Source organism: Diprion similis, chromosome 3, assembly GCF_021155765.1.
Source record: "Diprion similis isolate iyDipSimi1 chromosome 3, iyDipSimi1.1, whole genome shotgun sequence".
Classification (NCBI taxonomy): Eukaryota; Metazoa; Arthropoda; class Insecta; order Hymenoptera; family Diprionidae; genus Diprion; species Diprion similis.
In genome coordinates, this window is record NC_060107.1 from 7,393,499 (window position 1) to 7,408,954 (window position 15,456).

The 15,456-nt window shown below is 39.9% G+C and overlaps 1 protein-coding gene across 1 annotated transcript in view; it reads left to right on the forward strand.

Moving 5' to 3' along the window:
* Window positions 1-347: 347 nt before the first annotated feature.
* The window catches only part of LOC124404607 (LON peptidase N-terminal domain and RING finger protein 3), a 38,884-nt gene continuing 23,775 nt past the window's right edge, over window positions 348-15,456 (forward strand). The window contains exon 1 of the mRNA XM_046878910.1: window positions 348-945. Within this exon, the coding sequence (XP_046734866.1) occupies window positions 393-945 (553 nt within the window). The 5' untranslated portion in view covers window positions 348-392. The remainder of the gene's footprint in view (window positions 946-15,456) is intronic.

Consider the following 15,456-nt stretch of genomic DNA (forward strand, 5'->3'; position numbering starts at 1 on the left):
GTCTCATTTCAGGAAAGGATTAAAGCATGAGTTCAACGTAGTTATCGTGTCGTCGAATTAAACCTGGATCTCTCTCTCTGCCCCTCTTTCTCCGCCCCCGCGATGTGATAAGGATCGTATAAACGTGCAGTGCTAGATAATACCAAGTCGAATTGATCGACCGTTTTTGTGCCCAACGAATATGTGCAGTGTGTATATTTCGATCGTCGTCGAATGGTGATATAATGATAGGTGCGAGAGTCGATACCGATTAGAGAGCTAAACCGTAAGGTAATAGCATCGCGATTTTCCGTGTCGCGTTACGCAATCCGGAAAAGTAGATAATATAATAAAAAAAAAAAAAAAAAAAAAAAAAGCCGGGAAAAAATAAACGATCCGTAATCTCTTGAAAAATGACGGAAGTGGGACGAGAGCCCTCCCGGAAGTACGGCCTTGCCGAAGAGATCTACGAGCGTTACATGGACCAGCAGAATCCCAACTACGAGATATGCCTCGGTTACGGAGACTCCTTGTCGAGATGCGGCCGCGTGCGCGAGGCGATTGACGTTTACGCCCAATGCTTCAGGCTGGGCAGCGTGCCCTTGGAGAGCCTCAAGCACCTGGCCTCGGCACTCCTCGACAGCGTCCGAAGCGCGGCTGGACCGCGAAGACGCAGCGAAGCCTCCTTCGTCTGCCCGGCATGCGAAGGCACCCTCTTCCAGCCGGTGACCGCAGGCTGCGGACACACCTACTGCAGGACCTGCTTCGAGCCGAACAAGGGCTGCAAGGTTTGCGGTCAGAAGCTCGGCGCCATCGGCGAGACGAATGTCCTGGTTCAGAGGCTCGTCGAGAAGTGGTGGCCTCGTGAAGCCGAGGCAAGCAGAGCCCGACACGAGGGCGACAAGCTCCTCAAGGAAGGCCAGGTCGCTCAGGCCCTGGAGCACTACGACCTAGCCGTTCAACTCGGTGAGTTCCTCCTCAGCCACTTTTCCATTTATTCGTTACGGTTAAGCGGTTGTCGTAATCATGATGATACCCCATGTTGAATCGTGTTCGTACGACCCTCGTGAACTGGACGAACGGGGTTAGGTACTCCTGTACACGAGGCATTGCTTTTGATTTTCATGCGATGAGACGATACGATTAAAGAAATTTTTCACGGTTCCTCCCCCCTTGGTCATGTAGAGACGTAGCGCGTAGGTTTGGTTTGGTAAGCGTGAACGTCGTAGCCGACAACACGTAACTGAGTTACGTCCAGTTGCGGGAGATCGTACGGTGGTTACGTATATGTAACACTGGTTATTGGTTCTACGCTGATGTTATGACGTATCGCGATGCTGCATGAATGATTCGCCTTTGTTGTAAATCAGGCGCGTTGCGTTAGTCACTACCAGGTTGATATGATTCCGGGAGTTATCTGATTGCCTGAAAGTTATTCTTACGAATTCTAGATGTACTCTAAACAGTTCTGGCCCGCGATTTCTATAATTCACCAAGTGTTATTCTCACTGGCACTAATGGGCCGAGGTTTATGTGCCCATACCTAAGCAGGCAGTGCAGATGATACATGCTCACATCCGCGCAACGTCCCAGCCACTCCAGAGACGGAGAGAGAGAAAGAGAGAGAGAGAGAGAGAGAGATAGAGAGAAGGAGAGTAAATAATGATGATGAAAAAAGCTATTCCCCGACTAACTGTGAACTGCTTGCTACTGCACCGCAGTAGCGGCCAGCAACCGAGCCGCAGCGAGGCTTAATCACCCAGCCGTATACGACTCTGGTTGATGACCCGTCTGTGACACACGCAGGCAGCTCCTTTGTCTGGATTACCAGACTTTGAAGTATAACGGGAACCGAAACAGAGGTTTTCACAAATATTTACCGTATGGTGTTGCGGCAACTGATTATGGTGTCACGCTGCTCTCGCCTTCTTTGGAGTAGCCGGATGTCTCGTTGCAGGGTGTTCGGAGAAATGGTCGAATAAACGCTCATTCTCGATCACCGGTCATCCTATGTTGACAGCCTGAAAGTTGTACAATCAAATCCAGCGATTAAATAAAGATAATTATTGAAAGAGCAGATAATATCCAATATCTATTCCAACACTTCTCTATACCCATGATATGAATTCGATATGCGGTTCAAGTTAGTAAGGTTACTTTAGCGATGCATGTTCAGGAAAAATCCTCACTTCCCACAATCAGAATTGTCTGAAATTTAGTAAACTATTTAACCAAACCAAATATACCCATATTATTAAAAAGCTAACTCCTAGAAAATCATTCTAAGATAGTAAAATAATGTATTTCTATCTGATATTTAGTACCGTTAACGTTTTACTTGCTTCAACCTCGTAATTCGATCACTTGAACGCTAAATCTTTCGTTCTTATAGGGCTAGAAAATATATTATAGAAGAAAAAAAATCCGCTCCTGCATCGAGTCTGTTGGATGTAGTATTTACGTATAAATAAGCAAGGAATCTGGTCCTGGTTATCCACTCCTCATTGGCTGCTATATTTACACCTTCGTAAATCTCGTTGGTACGATGCGACGCTTTTTTCGTTGGCTTCCCGTTACGTAAAAAGAAGGCGAAAAAAGAGGGAGAAAGTATAAATCACACGTTATACCCTAGCGTGGTGGTAACGTGGCATCTCCACTGCCTGTTGCACCGAGGTTCGAGACTAGTTCACGTCGATTCATCTATCGCCGATCTTCTTCATCAGACATTACATTAAGGCGCTTCGATACCCGCTGCATGGGATCTGAACTTCTGTATTTGGACAACAAGTCCCATAGTATTAATCGCAAACTCATCCTCGAAATTTCTCACATGTTCTGCCGAGTGTGACTTTCGTGCATTTCGAATCAACTGAACTACATACTCCAACCATAGTCTCTTGAAGTTTACCCGATTCGAGATATTCAGATTCTATTCTAACATACCGGTCGCACATGCGACGGTCTGGCGGTTCCACCTTGAAAGATAATGCAGGCTCGATGCACCGGCGACGCGCACACGCTGCAGCACCAGTCTGAGCTAACAAAAGACAAAGCCGAGCACCAGAAGCCTAGCCTGGTGCAGTCGACGTTCCAACGGCGTAAGTTCATGGCCAGAGTGCAGAGCGCTATACCTGGCACTCTGTGCTCTTATATAAAGCTTCTCGAAAAGCCAAAACGATTTCGAAATGTTGTATGAAAAGCCACCATACACTGACAGTGATGACTTGGTGCGAAAAGGAAGAAATAACTCGATGATAACAAGAATAAAAAAATAAAAACAAAAATACGATGACGGTGAATAATGGACTGATAATAATGAACGTGAAAAAGAAAATCCAAATCCGTACATAAAATTCGTAATCGCACGTGTGTTTTTATGTGGCCTCTGCACATTGTAGCACCGCGGATGGAATCTCTACGATAATACGGCTGACGAGAAGAGAGAGAAAGAGAGCGGCTAGCCAGCGTGCCTGTGTCAGCTCGGCGGGGGCTACGAGAGATAAGATAGTCTTGAACGGACAAAAGCCACGTTGTCGCATCTGTCACGGTGACGTTTATACGTCGCGCACGCTGCTAGGAAGGAACTCGTGCCGCTCATCACGTCTCGACCATCATGCATAGACGACGTTTTATAAACACGCTTAGAATAGTTTTGTTACAACCGCGTCACTGAGACTTTGGCTTTGCTGAAATGAAAGGAAATCTTTCAACCTAAAAATCAGTTCAAAATCCAGATTTGACCAGCATTCCCAGAAATTGTTACCACTGTCAAATACTTTGTCTGACGGTCGTTTCGTGATTTCATTGCTGGCTCGTGTCTTCAGTTTTCACTTACGTCGGTACAAAAATTGAAAATGTCATGACAGTTGATGAAGAGTAAAAATTGAAAAGCGAAAAGAAGCCGGTCGTAGCAGCAGAGCCAGGTGGTGGCACGAGGGTCGTTCCAACGACCAGTTGCTTCAAGCGCAACGCGACGTGTCCCATTTGCTTCTGAATCCTATCACTCAACTGATCCGCGATGTAACCGTAGGTGAAACGAAGAGATCCATTTCTGCTGACTCATAAAGAAGTCTCAGTAGACTCTTTGATTTCAATTTTCGTCCATCCACGGCAGGAAAACTTTCAAAACATTCGAACCAAGTTTCGATACGCGTCGTTCGAACGTTGCATATATAAAGAGTTATTACGTTCATAGCTGTAGTGAAATATAAGAGCGGAGTAAATTCACCGATAAAAATCTTGAAATAGCTCGAGCTTTGACTGCTGCATTCGCTGTCTCGATTCTTCGGTTGAAAAAAATTAGCATTCCATTTAAGCGACACCTTTAATGTATGTACGTTGTCCCAGTTCCCGCCCGATCTTATCCTCTGGAATAACCAACGCTTGTCGCGGAACACGTTCTCCGGATACTTCTATAAATGGTATACTCACAAGTACTTGGTTCGCCGTTCAGAGTTGAATCATTCAAAATGACATCCCTGGTCGATCGATTAATTCTCGAAAGAGGCCTCGACCTAGTTTTCTAGGTTTGGACGCGCAAGGTGAAATCATTCCGACCACGATCAAGAGGATGTGGCCAAGGACGACTATTATTGGCGGGAGTTTCGTTGTCAATTTAATCTGACAAGACTAACACCAAATAAGGTGTCAGCTTTTCCATCCATGCCATCAAACGTACGAGAAAGCCAAAGATTCGTGCCTATACGTTCCTCCACGTCAATTTTTCCCATCGAATTTCTTTTCATCATTAAACCGTTCAATATTGCCGATAAAACGTGAGGCACTTCAACGTCATGCTCTTCTGGAAGTGAACCAAACCGAAGTAAGTGTTAAGTGAACTTATTGTTTCTACCGCGTGCCACATAATCGGAGAACATCATCGGATGAATCAATTCATGTCCCACTCACGATAAGGTGTATTGTGACTAGGTGTGTAGATATACACTCGAAACGAGAGGATAGAGAAAGGGGAACGTCGGCAAAGTAATCTGACACATTCACCAGTTTAGAAGGGGAGTCATAAGTCGCGAGCAATCACCGAGTCAATTTATATAAGAATCTGACAAATCAAATTGTCAATTGCACAAATCTCCAGCTTATGCCCGTCATTGCGTGACGAAAATTCGCCCCAACTTGGTCTCAAGAGTGTGCAGCCGATAATTGAGCGACAGATAGCACGGACCCATGACACCTAATAACGTCGCGTTGTCATCAGGCTCGTAACGTCAACCGGATGATGTCAGTCTCGAACGAGCGAGTGCAACGAGGCAGGAATCATCTTCCGGGAGGCCGTACTTGGTGTAGATTACACGACCGACCCCCTCGCCTCACCAGTCGGATGAGTAAACGCGGAGATATCCCAGGCACATCAGTAATGGTGTGCGTGCTTGTACTGAAAACCGTCTCTTACGACCAACGGAGTCAAAAATAGAGTGTCGCACGAGTCGCACTTACCTAGAGCTATACGGAATCCAGAATCGCGATGATTACGAGAATGCCGACGACGCGACGATTCGTTTCAGCGAAATTTGAGAAGAAATTGTCGCTGATGTTTTGACGAGTTTCATTCCACGACGAAAACGTTGTACATCTTTAACTTCCAAACTTCCAATCTTTAAAATACTCCAACAGTTCATGACGTATCGGAATCGACCGAGTCCGAAGTCCATACCTTACACGAGGTTATCTTGACTTGTGCCTGAAGGGCGAGACAGACGAAGAAGTCTCTCCTTCCACCTCTCAGGCTTTTTCAAATGATACCATGAACTAACGAGAATCGTACAGACTTATAACGACGCATCGGTTTATGTCTATGAATATGTCTCTCGGTAACGGTTACACGCTTACACGTCTAGTATTCTAGAGTTACATCCCCACGTAAGGTGTCTATAATTAACTCTTATCCAAGGAAGGGATATAGAGTGTGTGCATACGTGCAACGCGATGGGTTAATCAGCGCTGATCGGAGGTGGCGACAGAGAGATCGGGAACTCCGCATTGAGATGAATATTATACAATTAATGAAACCAATTCACAGGGATTGTATCGAGGAAATATATTTCCGTACACAATGTAGGAAATTTTCGGATGGTTACATTAATTGAGACTCTAAGTATACTATAACCCAAAGCATTCACAGTATCGTCGTATTTCAATACATAATAAATAGAACCATTGTTAATCCAGAAATCATTCGTTAATGCCTGATTGGGTCAGGAAAATTGATGGTATTTCTGGTTCTCAGTTAACCGATAATATTGTACTTACTTCTTCATGGTACGTAAGAATCCATAGTTAGTTTTCCTAGTTTATCTTGTTGATTTTCTTAATCACTTACGCGATGGTAGACGACGTTATATCACCGAGTCCCTCGCTTTCCATTAATCTGTAAATTTATACTAAATTCAACGCGATTGAGGTGTGAGAAAAGTGAGAAGACAGAGAGAGATAGAGAGAGAGAGAGAGAGAGAGAAAGAGTGAAAGATTTAAAATTTAAAATAACGTGCGAAAATAAAAACGAGACCACTTAAGCCCCACTCGAAGTATTCGGTCAAAGGTGACGCATCTCTACTCTCGACCTATGCCTCTTACGTAACGCGAGCAGCCAGCTTGCCGGCTCGATTATACAATGTATAGCCTGAGTATATACGTGTGTGTGTGTGTGTGTGTGTGTATATATATATATATTTATACACAAAGGCGGGCATGTGTGCACAGAGTAGAGCGTTACGCTATGCGCACCTTATCGACAATGATAAGCCAAACTAGCCAACCGAAAGGCACGATGAAAATATGACACAAGCGGTCTCGCGTTCGGTTTCTATACCTACTATGTTCTACATAACTCGAGAAACTTTGATCCTCATGATCGAGGGAAATCCCGAGATGCTGAGTGAGAGAAAGGGGAGAGGTTAAACCGGAAATGTAACCAGCCACCGAGCTCCAAAGCTCCACCGGGGACTAGCTTGGTCGAAAATAGACCCGACCCGCAGAGCTTATGCCGCGGAGGAATTTACCAAAAGGAATAGGCCACTTCCGTTTGTACTTATTTGGTTATAGGACTTATAAGTGTGTACCCTGTAGGCATTCGGGAGAAACCATGGAACCGTCAAAACGCGATCAAGTCCCTCAAGCTCCATCCGCGACTCGAAAATTTATACAAAATTGCAAGTGCAGCACGGATCACGAAAATATATGTCGTTCGGAATTATGTGTGTGTCGGCAGTGCAGATAATGTACAGTTTCCGGTCTGGGAATATCATTGGATCATATAATCAGTTGGTTCAGACGAATAAGAAAAATACGGCCTTCCAGATCTTCAACTTCGTTATCGTTTTTCGGTAAAACTTGATTTACACCTCGATGTATACATAACGAAGAAGTCAACGACCCGAATGAATTACATAAGGTTCAGTCTTACTTATACTGAATAATCGTTTGCTAGTTATATATCGATCGTCGGTAATTGATGATGACATATTTCATTGCAGTTGGGTATACCTGTGATAACGAACCAAGGATTTTCTCATTCGCCGCGTCTATTCGTCGTGACGTTTTTCAAATTTAAAGAATGGTCTAATTTGTATCTGTCGGGGTCTCTGAACTCATCTCTCTCCGTCTCTCTCTCTCTCTCTCTTTCTTTTTCTCTCTATAATTCTCTAGAGAAGGATCTCTGCCAAAAAAATTATATCCAATTCGAAATATCTTTCGTGCGAAATTTTTTAAGAGCCAGACGAGAGTCTATCAATTATTTCATTATGACGAAACGTGACAAGCTTATACTCAGTTTGAAATACGAATTCCTACCAAATATAACGTGAAAAATTCCAACCTAGATACCAATAGAAATAAAACAACTTCAAAGCCGAATTGCGACTTTTTTTTATTGCAAATCAGATTCTCGTTTCGTAAAGTGAATCCCAAGCTTGCGAATAACGTATGTACCAACACAGAATTTGGAAAACAGATATTTTATACTGTCGTAAGAATTTCCTCGTCAATATTTGCTTTGAGTTGAGAAAAACGAAGAGAGAAGAAATGTGAGAAAAAAATTGCTACACTGCCAAAGTCAGCAGGCAGATTTGATATGCGTCATATTGTGCTTACTGCACAGAATGCAGAGTGTGTACCGACCTACCTAAGTTTGTTCCGTGCATTTGTCAACGGGCCAAGGCCGAGGTTGAGGGATTCCGTCGAGGTGCCGAGTGGCGATAACTTGTATCGATTAAACTTTGGAGCTTTGGGCCGTTGACAGGCGAACGCGTTTCGTACTTTTCGCGCTTTTCGACCGCGCGTATTACATCCGCAATGACGCCGAAGGAACGATTAACCGCGATATTGAGGCCATGGCAAGGCGTGGTAAGACAACCATTTTAGAAAAAATATGTCTATGACAAAAATTAGTGTCATATTGACTAACAGAAATGTAAGAAATAGTAGAAATACAAAGTGGACTTGTTCTTCCCCCCAACACTCAACAGCGCTGGCGCTATTTTTGCGACAGTATAGATAAGTAACTTGCAGGCACTCGGATTACGATCGAGTCTTGTTCCTGGACCGGCGGCGATTATCAGCCTCGAAACCCGTTCGCTGGAGTCAGTGGCTCGACCCAAATTCCCTCGGGGAACGAATGGACCTCGTTCGAAATTAATTAAGACACTAACCGATATCTTCTTCTCTAGATATTAATTCCTGACCGCGTTTAAGCTACCTCCAGTACATATATTATGTTACATGTATACATTATACGTATATATACTTTGCATAAGGTCAAATTTTTTCACAACTGAATTTCTACCACCGCATATATATTATTATTATAGAAGCATACCTGAAACGATGATCACTTGCTTGTGATATGCTAATAATTTTTCACTTCGTTAATTAGACTATAATATAAATATCGCGATTGATATTCAATCAAAAGTTCAATTCGCGCGTCATCGGAAGGTTAATCACATCGGCTTAGAATTCGTATAATGCCTGTAGAGCGATAGCGAATGAAACTCGTTTTGTAGACAGCCTCCGTCATTAGCGCCGATTTAGTTGCAAATCAATACAACGAAAATGGTTTTTTTTTTTTTTTATTCTCTCCTTTTTTTTTAAATTTGTATATTTTTTTCCTCATTTCATCTCTATGAAAAATCGTTTCACTCAACATTCCGCTTCAGTATAGTTGCTGCAATTACGTAAGATCTTCAGTTCAGAACGGAGAGTGGTTATACAATTGAATCTAATCAAGTTACACGTCAACTGTAATAGTAACTTGATATTTTTAGTTACGATGATTTGTAGACTGTCCATCGCGCGTTTTATATAAAATTTGATTAATTGACATCGTAATGATCGAATCGCCGACATCGCCACTAGCTATCGCGTTATTTTTCTTCAGTTTGAATTATTAAAAAAAAAAAGAATAAAATAAAATATACATGTATTTATTTAAGATGTCACATGGGTGTGTATACATATAAAGTGTGTTAAAAATTGATTGGATTCGTAAAAATTAGCGATCATTGACGTTGCATTTTTTGATGAGCGTTATTTTCTTTCCGAATTTTTTTTCTCTCTCTCTGGTTTGGTTTTTTTTCCGTTTCTTGTTTTACCTTGTTCGGATTTGTCGTACCGACGATACCTAGATCGAACGTATAGGTATTCTCTTGGATTTCGATCGGCGGTAGGAGGCGTGACCCAATTCCGTTACACATATTACAAATCCGCGACCAAGTTGAGGTTATGTAATTACGAACGAAATTAATCTACCGTATGCTTGTACAGTACAAAGTGTGTCAAGGCAAATGTTGTACACTTTCCTCTGTGTAAATCGCGCAGCCGGAGCGGATTTATAAACCTGCGAAATTCAAACTTATCCTTTTCGAGCAACATCAGCAGCAGCAACAGCAGCAGCAGGATTATCGTAGCGTGATTAAAATCAGCAGAATCGTGAAAGAGATGAATTATCTAACAACAGCCATAAATGATGACGAATCAAAGACCCTTTTGAATTATCTTAAATATATTTATACTCTGCAGCTATCTGAAGAGCTAAAATTTTTTCTCCAAAAATATTCCAGAAGAAACGATGATCCAATATAATTCGCTGACCTTATTCCGATTGAAGATTTCCGACGAATTTTGATTTTGATATTCGAATCTTTAACTTCGCAGGCTTGTATTATTGGATAAAATGTGTAATTGAGGAACCGGAAAATCATGCGAAAACAAAATTAATATCGTCTAGTTATCTATTATACCCATTGAAATGATTATGTCGAAGTTAGTAACGTTATCGTAACGATTTATGCAGATTAGAAACCATCACTTCATTCATTCAAAAATCATTATTTCGCAAGTGTAGAATCGTCACTGAAATTGAGTTTATTTATTTTGTAAAAAGCAGACTGTATTCAAATTTTGGAAATTAAACTCCCTTACAATCGTTCAAAATTTTCAAAACAATGATTTTAGTTTCAACATTTCGTTACATTAACGTAACTAACATGAATCCGATTAAATCCAGCTACAAGTAGCTTTTTCAAAAAATTAGACGATCATGAATTTTTTCACACATCGAGATAAACGGATGCCTACCATAAGGTATAATAACAGTACTAAACCGCAGGCGGTAATTTAATGAATCGAAAGAAACGGCCGACTAAGTTTTACGCGAGAGTTGAATAATACGCGTTATGTGACTTACAGACATGACGGTTAGGTTAGGTTACGTCACGCGTGTATTACGTGTGCGTCGCGAATGCGTCGACGCAAATCAGCGCGGGAAAATACTGCAAGCTTACGGGGTTTCAAGTCAATCCGACGAAACGACGATTTGCAGATATCGAGTCGAGTCGATTTAGTCCCTCGATGCTGCACCCTTTTTCGACTTTCGTAAGGTCGAAACGGCTTTCGACTTCTATTCATCGAGGCTTTCGATTTGAGTCGAGAGTCGCGAACACCACGTTGTATCAGCGAGTAGTGAGTAAGACTTATGTAATTGCTTGGGTGGCCTGCTTCAAGAGCTGCGGCGGAGTGGGCGTCCGACCAATTTAAGTCTGGATCAAACTCTGATATATTCGCGTCAACATTTTTCTTTTTCATTTTTTCTTTTATCTTTTTACTCTCCCCGCCCCGCCCCGATTTTATTATCGTATATATATATATATATATATACATGATATATATATATATATATATATAGAAGACGACAAGTTATTACGGCGTTAAAGTTCGGATGATGCCAACTTGAATCATCACTTCCATCAGATCCAAAAATATCGGATCTTGTTTCAGGATGGATGCACACTGTATAAGTTTAGTGAAAATGTGCAACGATAAATATACATACATTCGTTGGAAATGGAAAATATAAAAAAGAAGCAACTTTTAGTTAAAGAGTATAATATAACTATTATTAAATTTACCTCTTCAATTATATCAACTTTTCGATATAATTGCAAAATCTATAAGACGCGTGAAATAAGGACTAGAATTGTTATCCTTTGGTTAATCGAAGCGTTCGATCAGCCTTGCCGTATAATTATCTATATCATATAATATTCCACAATGTCAATTATTAAGTATATAGTTCAGATGCTGACGTATTAATCAAGGGGGGGGGGGGGGGGACTAAAAATGACAGGCGTAAAATATTTAATAATGCAATTATATCGGTGTATAGTATATATTGTATATAAATATGCACATAATAATCAACCTAAAAACCGATCATACAAATATGCATATTCGCAAAGGTGTATAATATATACATATGTAATATGTATATGTATCATGTACGCACGTCTCCGATTACCGTCGAACAATAATAAGATAAAATGTCAGACTTATCTTCGAACACATGCCGACGATACTTATTCCAACAAACATCACATTTAGATAGCGTTTGTATGTATAATATATATACACCTATATACCTATATATATATATATACATACGACATAGAAATGTGTATATTATTGTACATTATCCGTAAATAATATTATCCTTGTGCAAAGAGATTGAAATAAACGCTGAATCGTTGTAATCGCGCGTTACAAACCACCTATTGTGTATATACATATATATATATATATATACATTATAGGTAGATATTATTAATGCAGCGACAATCAATTATACGTATCGATCTGTGATCCGAGGGGGCCGTATATTTTCATACATTACGTCACCGATTATTTTTTCACCCGTCTGACAATATTTTCGCAATAATATTACGTCACATTCGATAATGACATTCATCGTCATTATTATTATTATATTTCAAATTATATGAATATTTTTCATTCGATTACATACCTATATATATATATATATATATATATGTTTGTATGTATATATGGGTATACGGCAATTGTTTATAATAATATCCCTCGGCGTTAGATTGTTATTACGCATTATTGTCATCGTCGCCGTCCTGCTTGTTCCGTTTTTTCTCATTTTCGTATTTTCATTTTCATTTTCATTTCACGTCTCGCCCGTGTGTCGTGCGTGACGTAACCTCTTCACGGCCCCTTAACCCATTTGCTCTTTCAAAGATTAGGTGCCGGTGCAGCTCCCGCTTATGTACCGTACGTTGATTGAACGCGGATTGCTGCAGCTGAATTGAATCTTACGTAAACCGTTGGTCGGTAAACGGAGACAACTAACGAGACTGAGAAGGAACGAAATGCAACGGAGACAAAGGACACATCGACTTCCTCATCCCATCCTAATGAGACAATCTTAATGACACTCGTTATGATTATACTTTTATTTCGACTCGATACAAAACTAACAATAATGACAATAACAACGTTACATCGAATATCGTATTATGTCATATCAAAATCCATAATAGCTCTTTGCAAGATGAAATTCCACAATAAATTGTTACACCTCGGAAATGAAATTTATTCAAACCCCAAATTTTGATCAACAGTGTGATAAAAAGAAAAAAATCTTATAAATTTTCACCGAGAAGTACCTACACGAGTATAATACATATTCGATTAATCACGTCGATGACACTTCGTCAGAATTTCTATACTTAATAATTATTGCCCTCCTCGTCACTCGAATTTGACGTGAAAAGAAAAAAAAAAAAATACAAACCAACAAAAAACGCAACTTGAATATATGTATATATATATAACATATATATAATAAAATATTATATCTCGAATTACGATTCAAGATGAAAATAGATAGGCGTATAATATATGCTCTCCGAATCGGTCATTATGTAATGGATGAATACGATTGTTATTATTATTTTCTTTCCATCTTCTTCTTCGTTTGTTTGGTGAATTTTGTTTTTTTTTTCTTTATTCTTTATTTTTTAATTACTTTTTTTTTTTCATTCCTTTCTCTCTCTTCTCTTCCTGAATTAACGACAACTGCCCTCCGCGGCCGCAAACAGTGAGTCATTCCGACATCTGTGTTAAGCAAACGTTTTAACACTGTTAAACCGTTATCTCGTATAGATATAACCACGCCTCTACGTATGCGTGTTGTATACATATACGTTATATATGCATAGCAGCGGCATATATACCGGGTATAAGATCGATGTAAAAATGGTGCACAATATGGGAGCTTCTTCTTCAGCTTGCGCCTCGCGTTACGTAAAGCTACACAGTATTTGTCGTTTCTTGCCGATGAAACTTGATCGTCATCGTTACGTGGTTTTTAGGTTTTTAGGTAGGCATGTTCAGACTGTTTGTTTTAATGAAAATCGTGACTCTGTAAAACGGGCCTCGAAATTTCGTTGAGACAAAAATGTGTTTTCCAAAGTAAATTGGTAACGTCACTTATATTAGAAGCGGATAATTATATCACGGAATTTCAGTTGAAAATATACAAATCCAAATTACCAAGAATTCTTTCCTCGTCGTCATTTCTTCAATAGATTATCCACGTAACTCGGTGACGCTGACGACGGAGCGAATTTTCTCGTCAATATCGTTCAAACGAATTCGAATCTGTTTCAAATTTTTGCAGTACAAGTAACGAACTACGATCGGGAGACTTTTTTTAAACCGGATTCCGTGTCCGTTATACATGTAAGGAAAGGTGCTTTTTTTTTTCTTTCTTTCTTTCTTTCTTTCTTTCCTTCTTCCGTCAAGCTGTGCGCCATAGCGTGGAATAAATTACTGCACCCAAGTGCACGCAGCTACTTAAGTGTAAAAAAACCAAAAAGAAAAAAGAGGAAACTGCTTACAGGGTGCAGGAGAAGCAGCACTGATCGTACATATATGTATATACATATGTGCGTGTGTGTGAGTGTGTGTGTGTGCAGTAATAAATACACAAAGAGACGAGAAGCGATCGCAATTGATGCCCGCGGTTACATAAAGGTTCAAAGATAACAGTGAAATCGTGAGAATTTATTCGGTTAGATAAGATAACATTAAGTCACGTGCTCGCCTTCTGTCAAACTCTGTTATGTAAACGTTGGCCGCAGCGCCGCCGGCTGCATGTCGCCACCTGTCGAGACTTCTTCAAACTGCAGGGTATAAGCTCGGGCTCACCGATTTATTTTGTGGCGATTATTAAAACTCCCCGCGAGCCGTATAACCTTAAATTCAATACGGATATCATCTTCGTACCCCCGACAAAATTTTTTATTCATTTTTTTTTTCTCTTCTCTTCTCTTAAATTTTTTTTTTTCTTTTTTTCTTTTTTCCTGTTTTATCTCTCTTTTTTCCTTCAAATCCGTCAAATTTGGTCAATCATTATTATTATTGTTGTTATTATTATTATTACAATCGATACATCGAGTGCACACTGGCAAAAAATCTCACTCGTCGTTATAATTTTACACGAATTTACTTTCCTGCTTGCATTTTTGTCTAAATCGATTCGGGGACAAGAAAGAAAAACGAAAAATTATTTTTTCATTTCAATAGAATTTTATCAAATGACGATTGTGTCGTTGTCATCAAACGTGGAAAAAATTCTGATTTCATAAATTGAAAAAAAAAGATATACCTGGCATTCCTTGTTGAGTGAACAACTTTTTTATGTTTTTTCTTTATAGGACAACAATTGTATGATAATATTGATTATTGTTTTCCACTGAGGAAAAGTATATTTTTCTTTCATAAGACACAGACCTAAGGTATAGAGAACAGTGATTAATCGTTGTTTTGATTAGCATTGCAGCGAGCTTAGGGGGGAGGGGAGGGTCATCTAAAATCATACCTATTTTTAGGATTTTTTTTTTCGTTTAAAAAAATCAAAAAATCAAAACACTCGGAGCAATTCGAGTTTGAGGGTTTTCTTATTTATAGTTTGAAGAATATTTTGATAATTTTTTATTGAAATTAACAACAAAATGACGGCGCGGCGTATGTAAGTAGCTAAATTTAATTTTCACTACTGCTACAGTTTTTCCTCTTACAATTTCAGTTAAACACAATTTCTTTGAACTTATATACCGATCCAATTTTTATTAGCTCCTCGTGTCTTGAATGGCACAA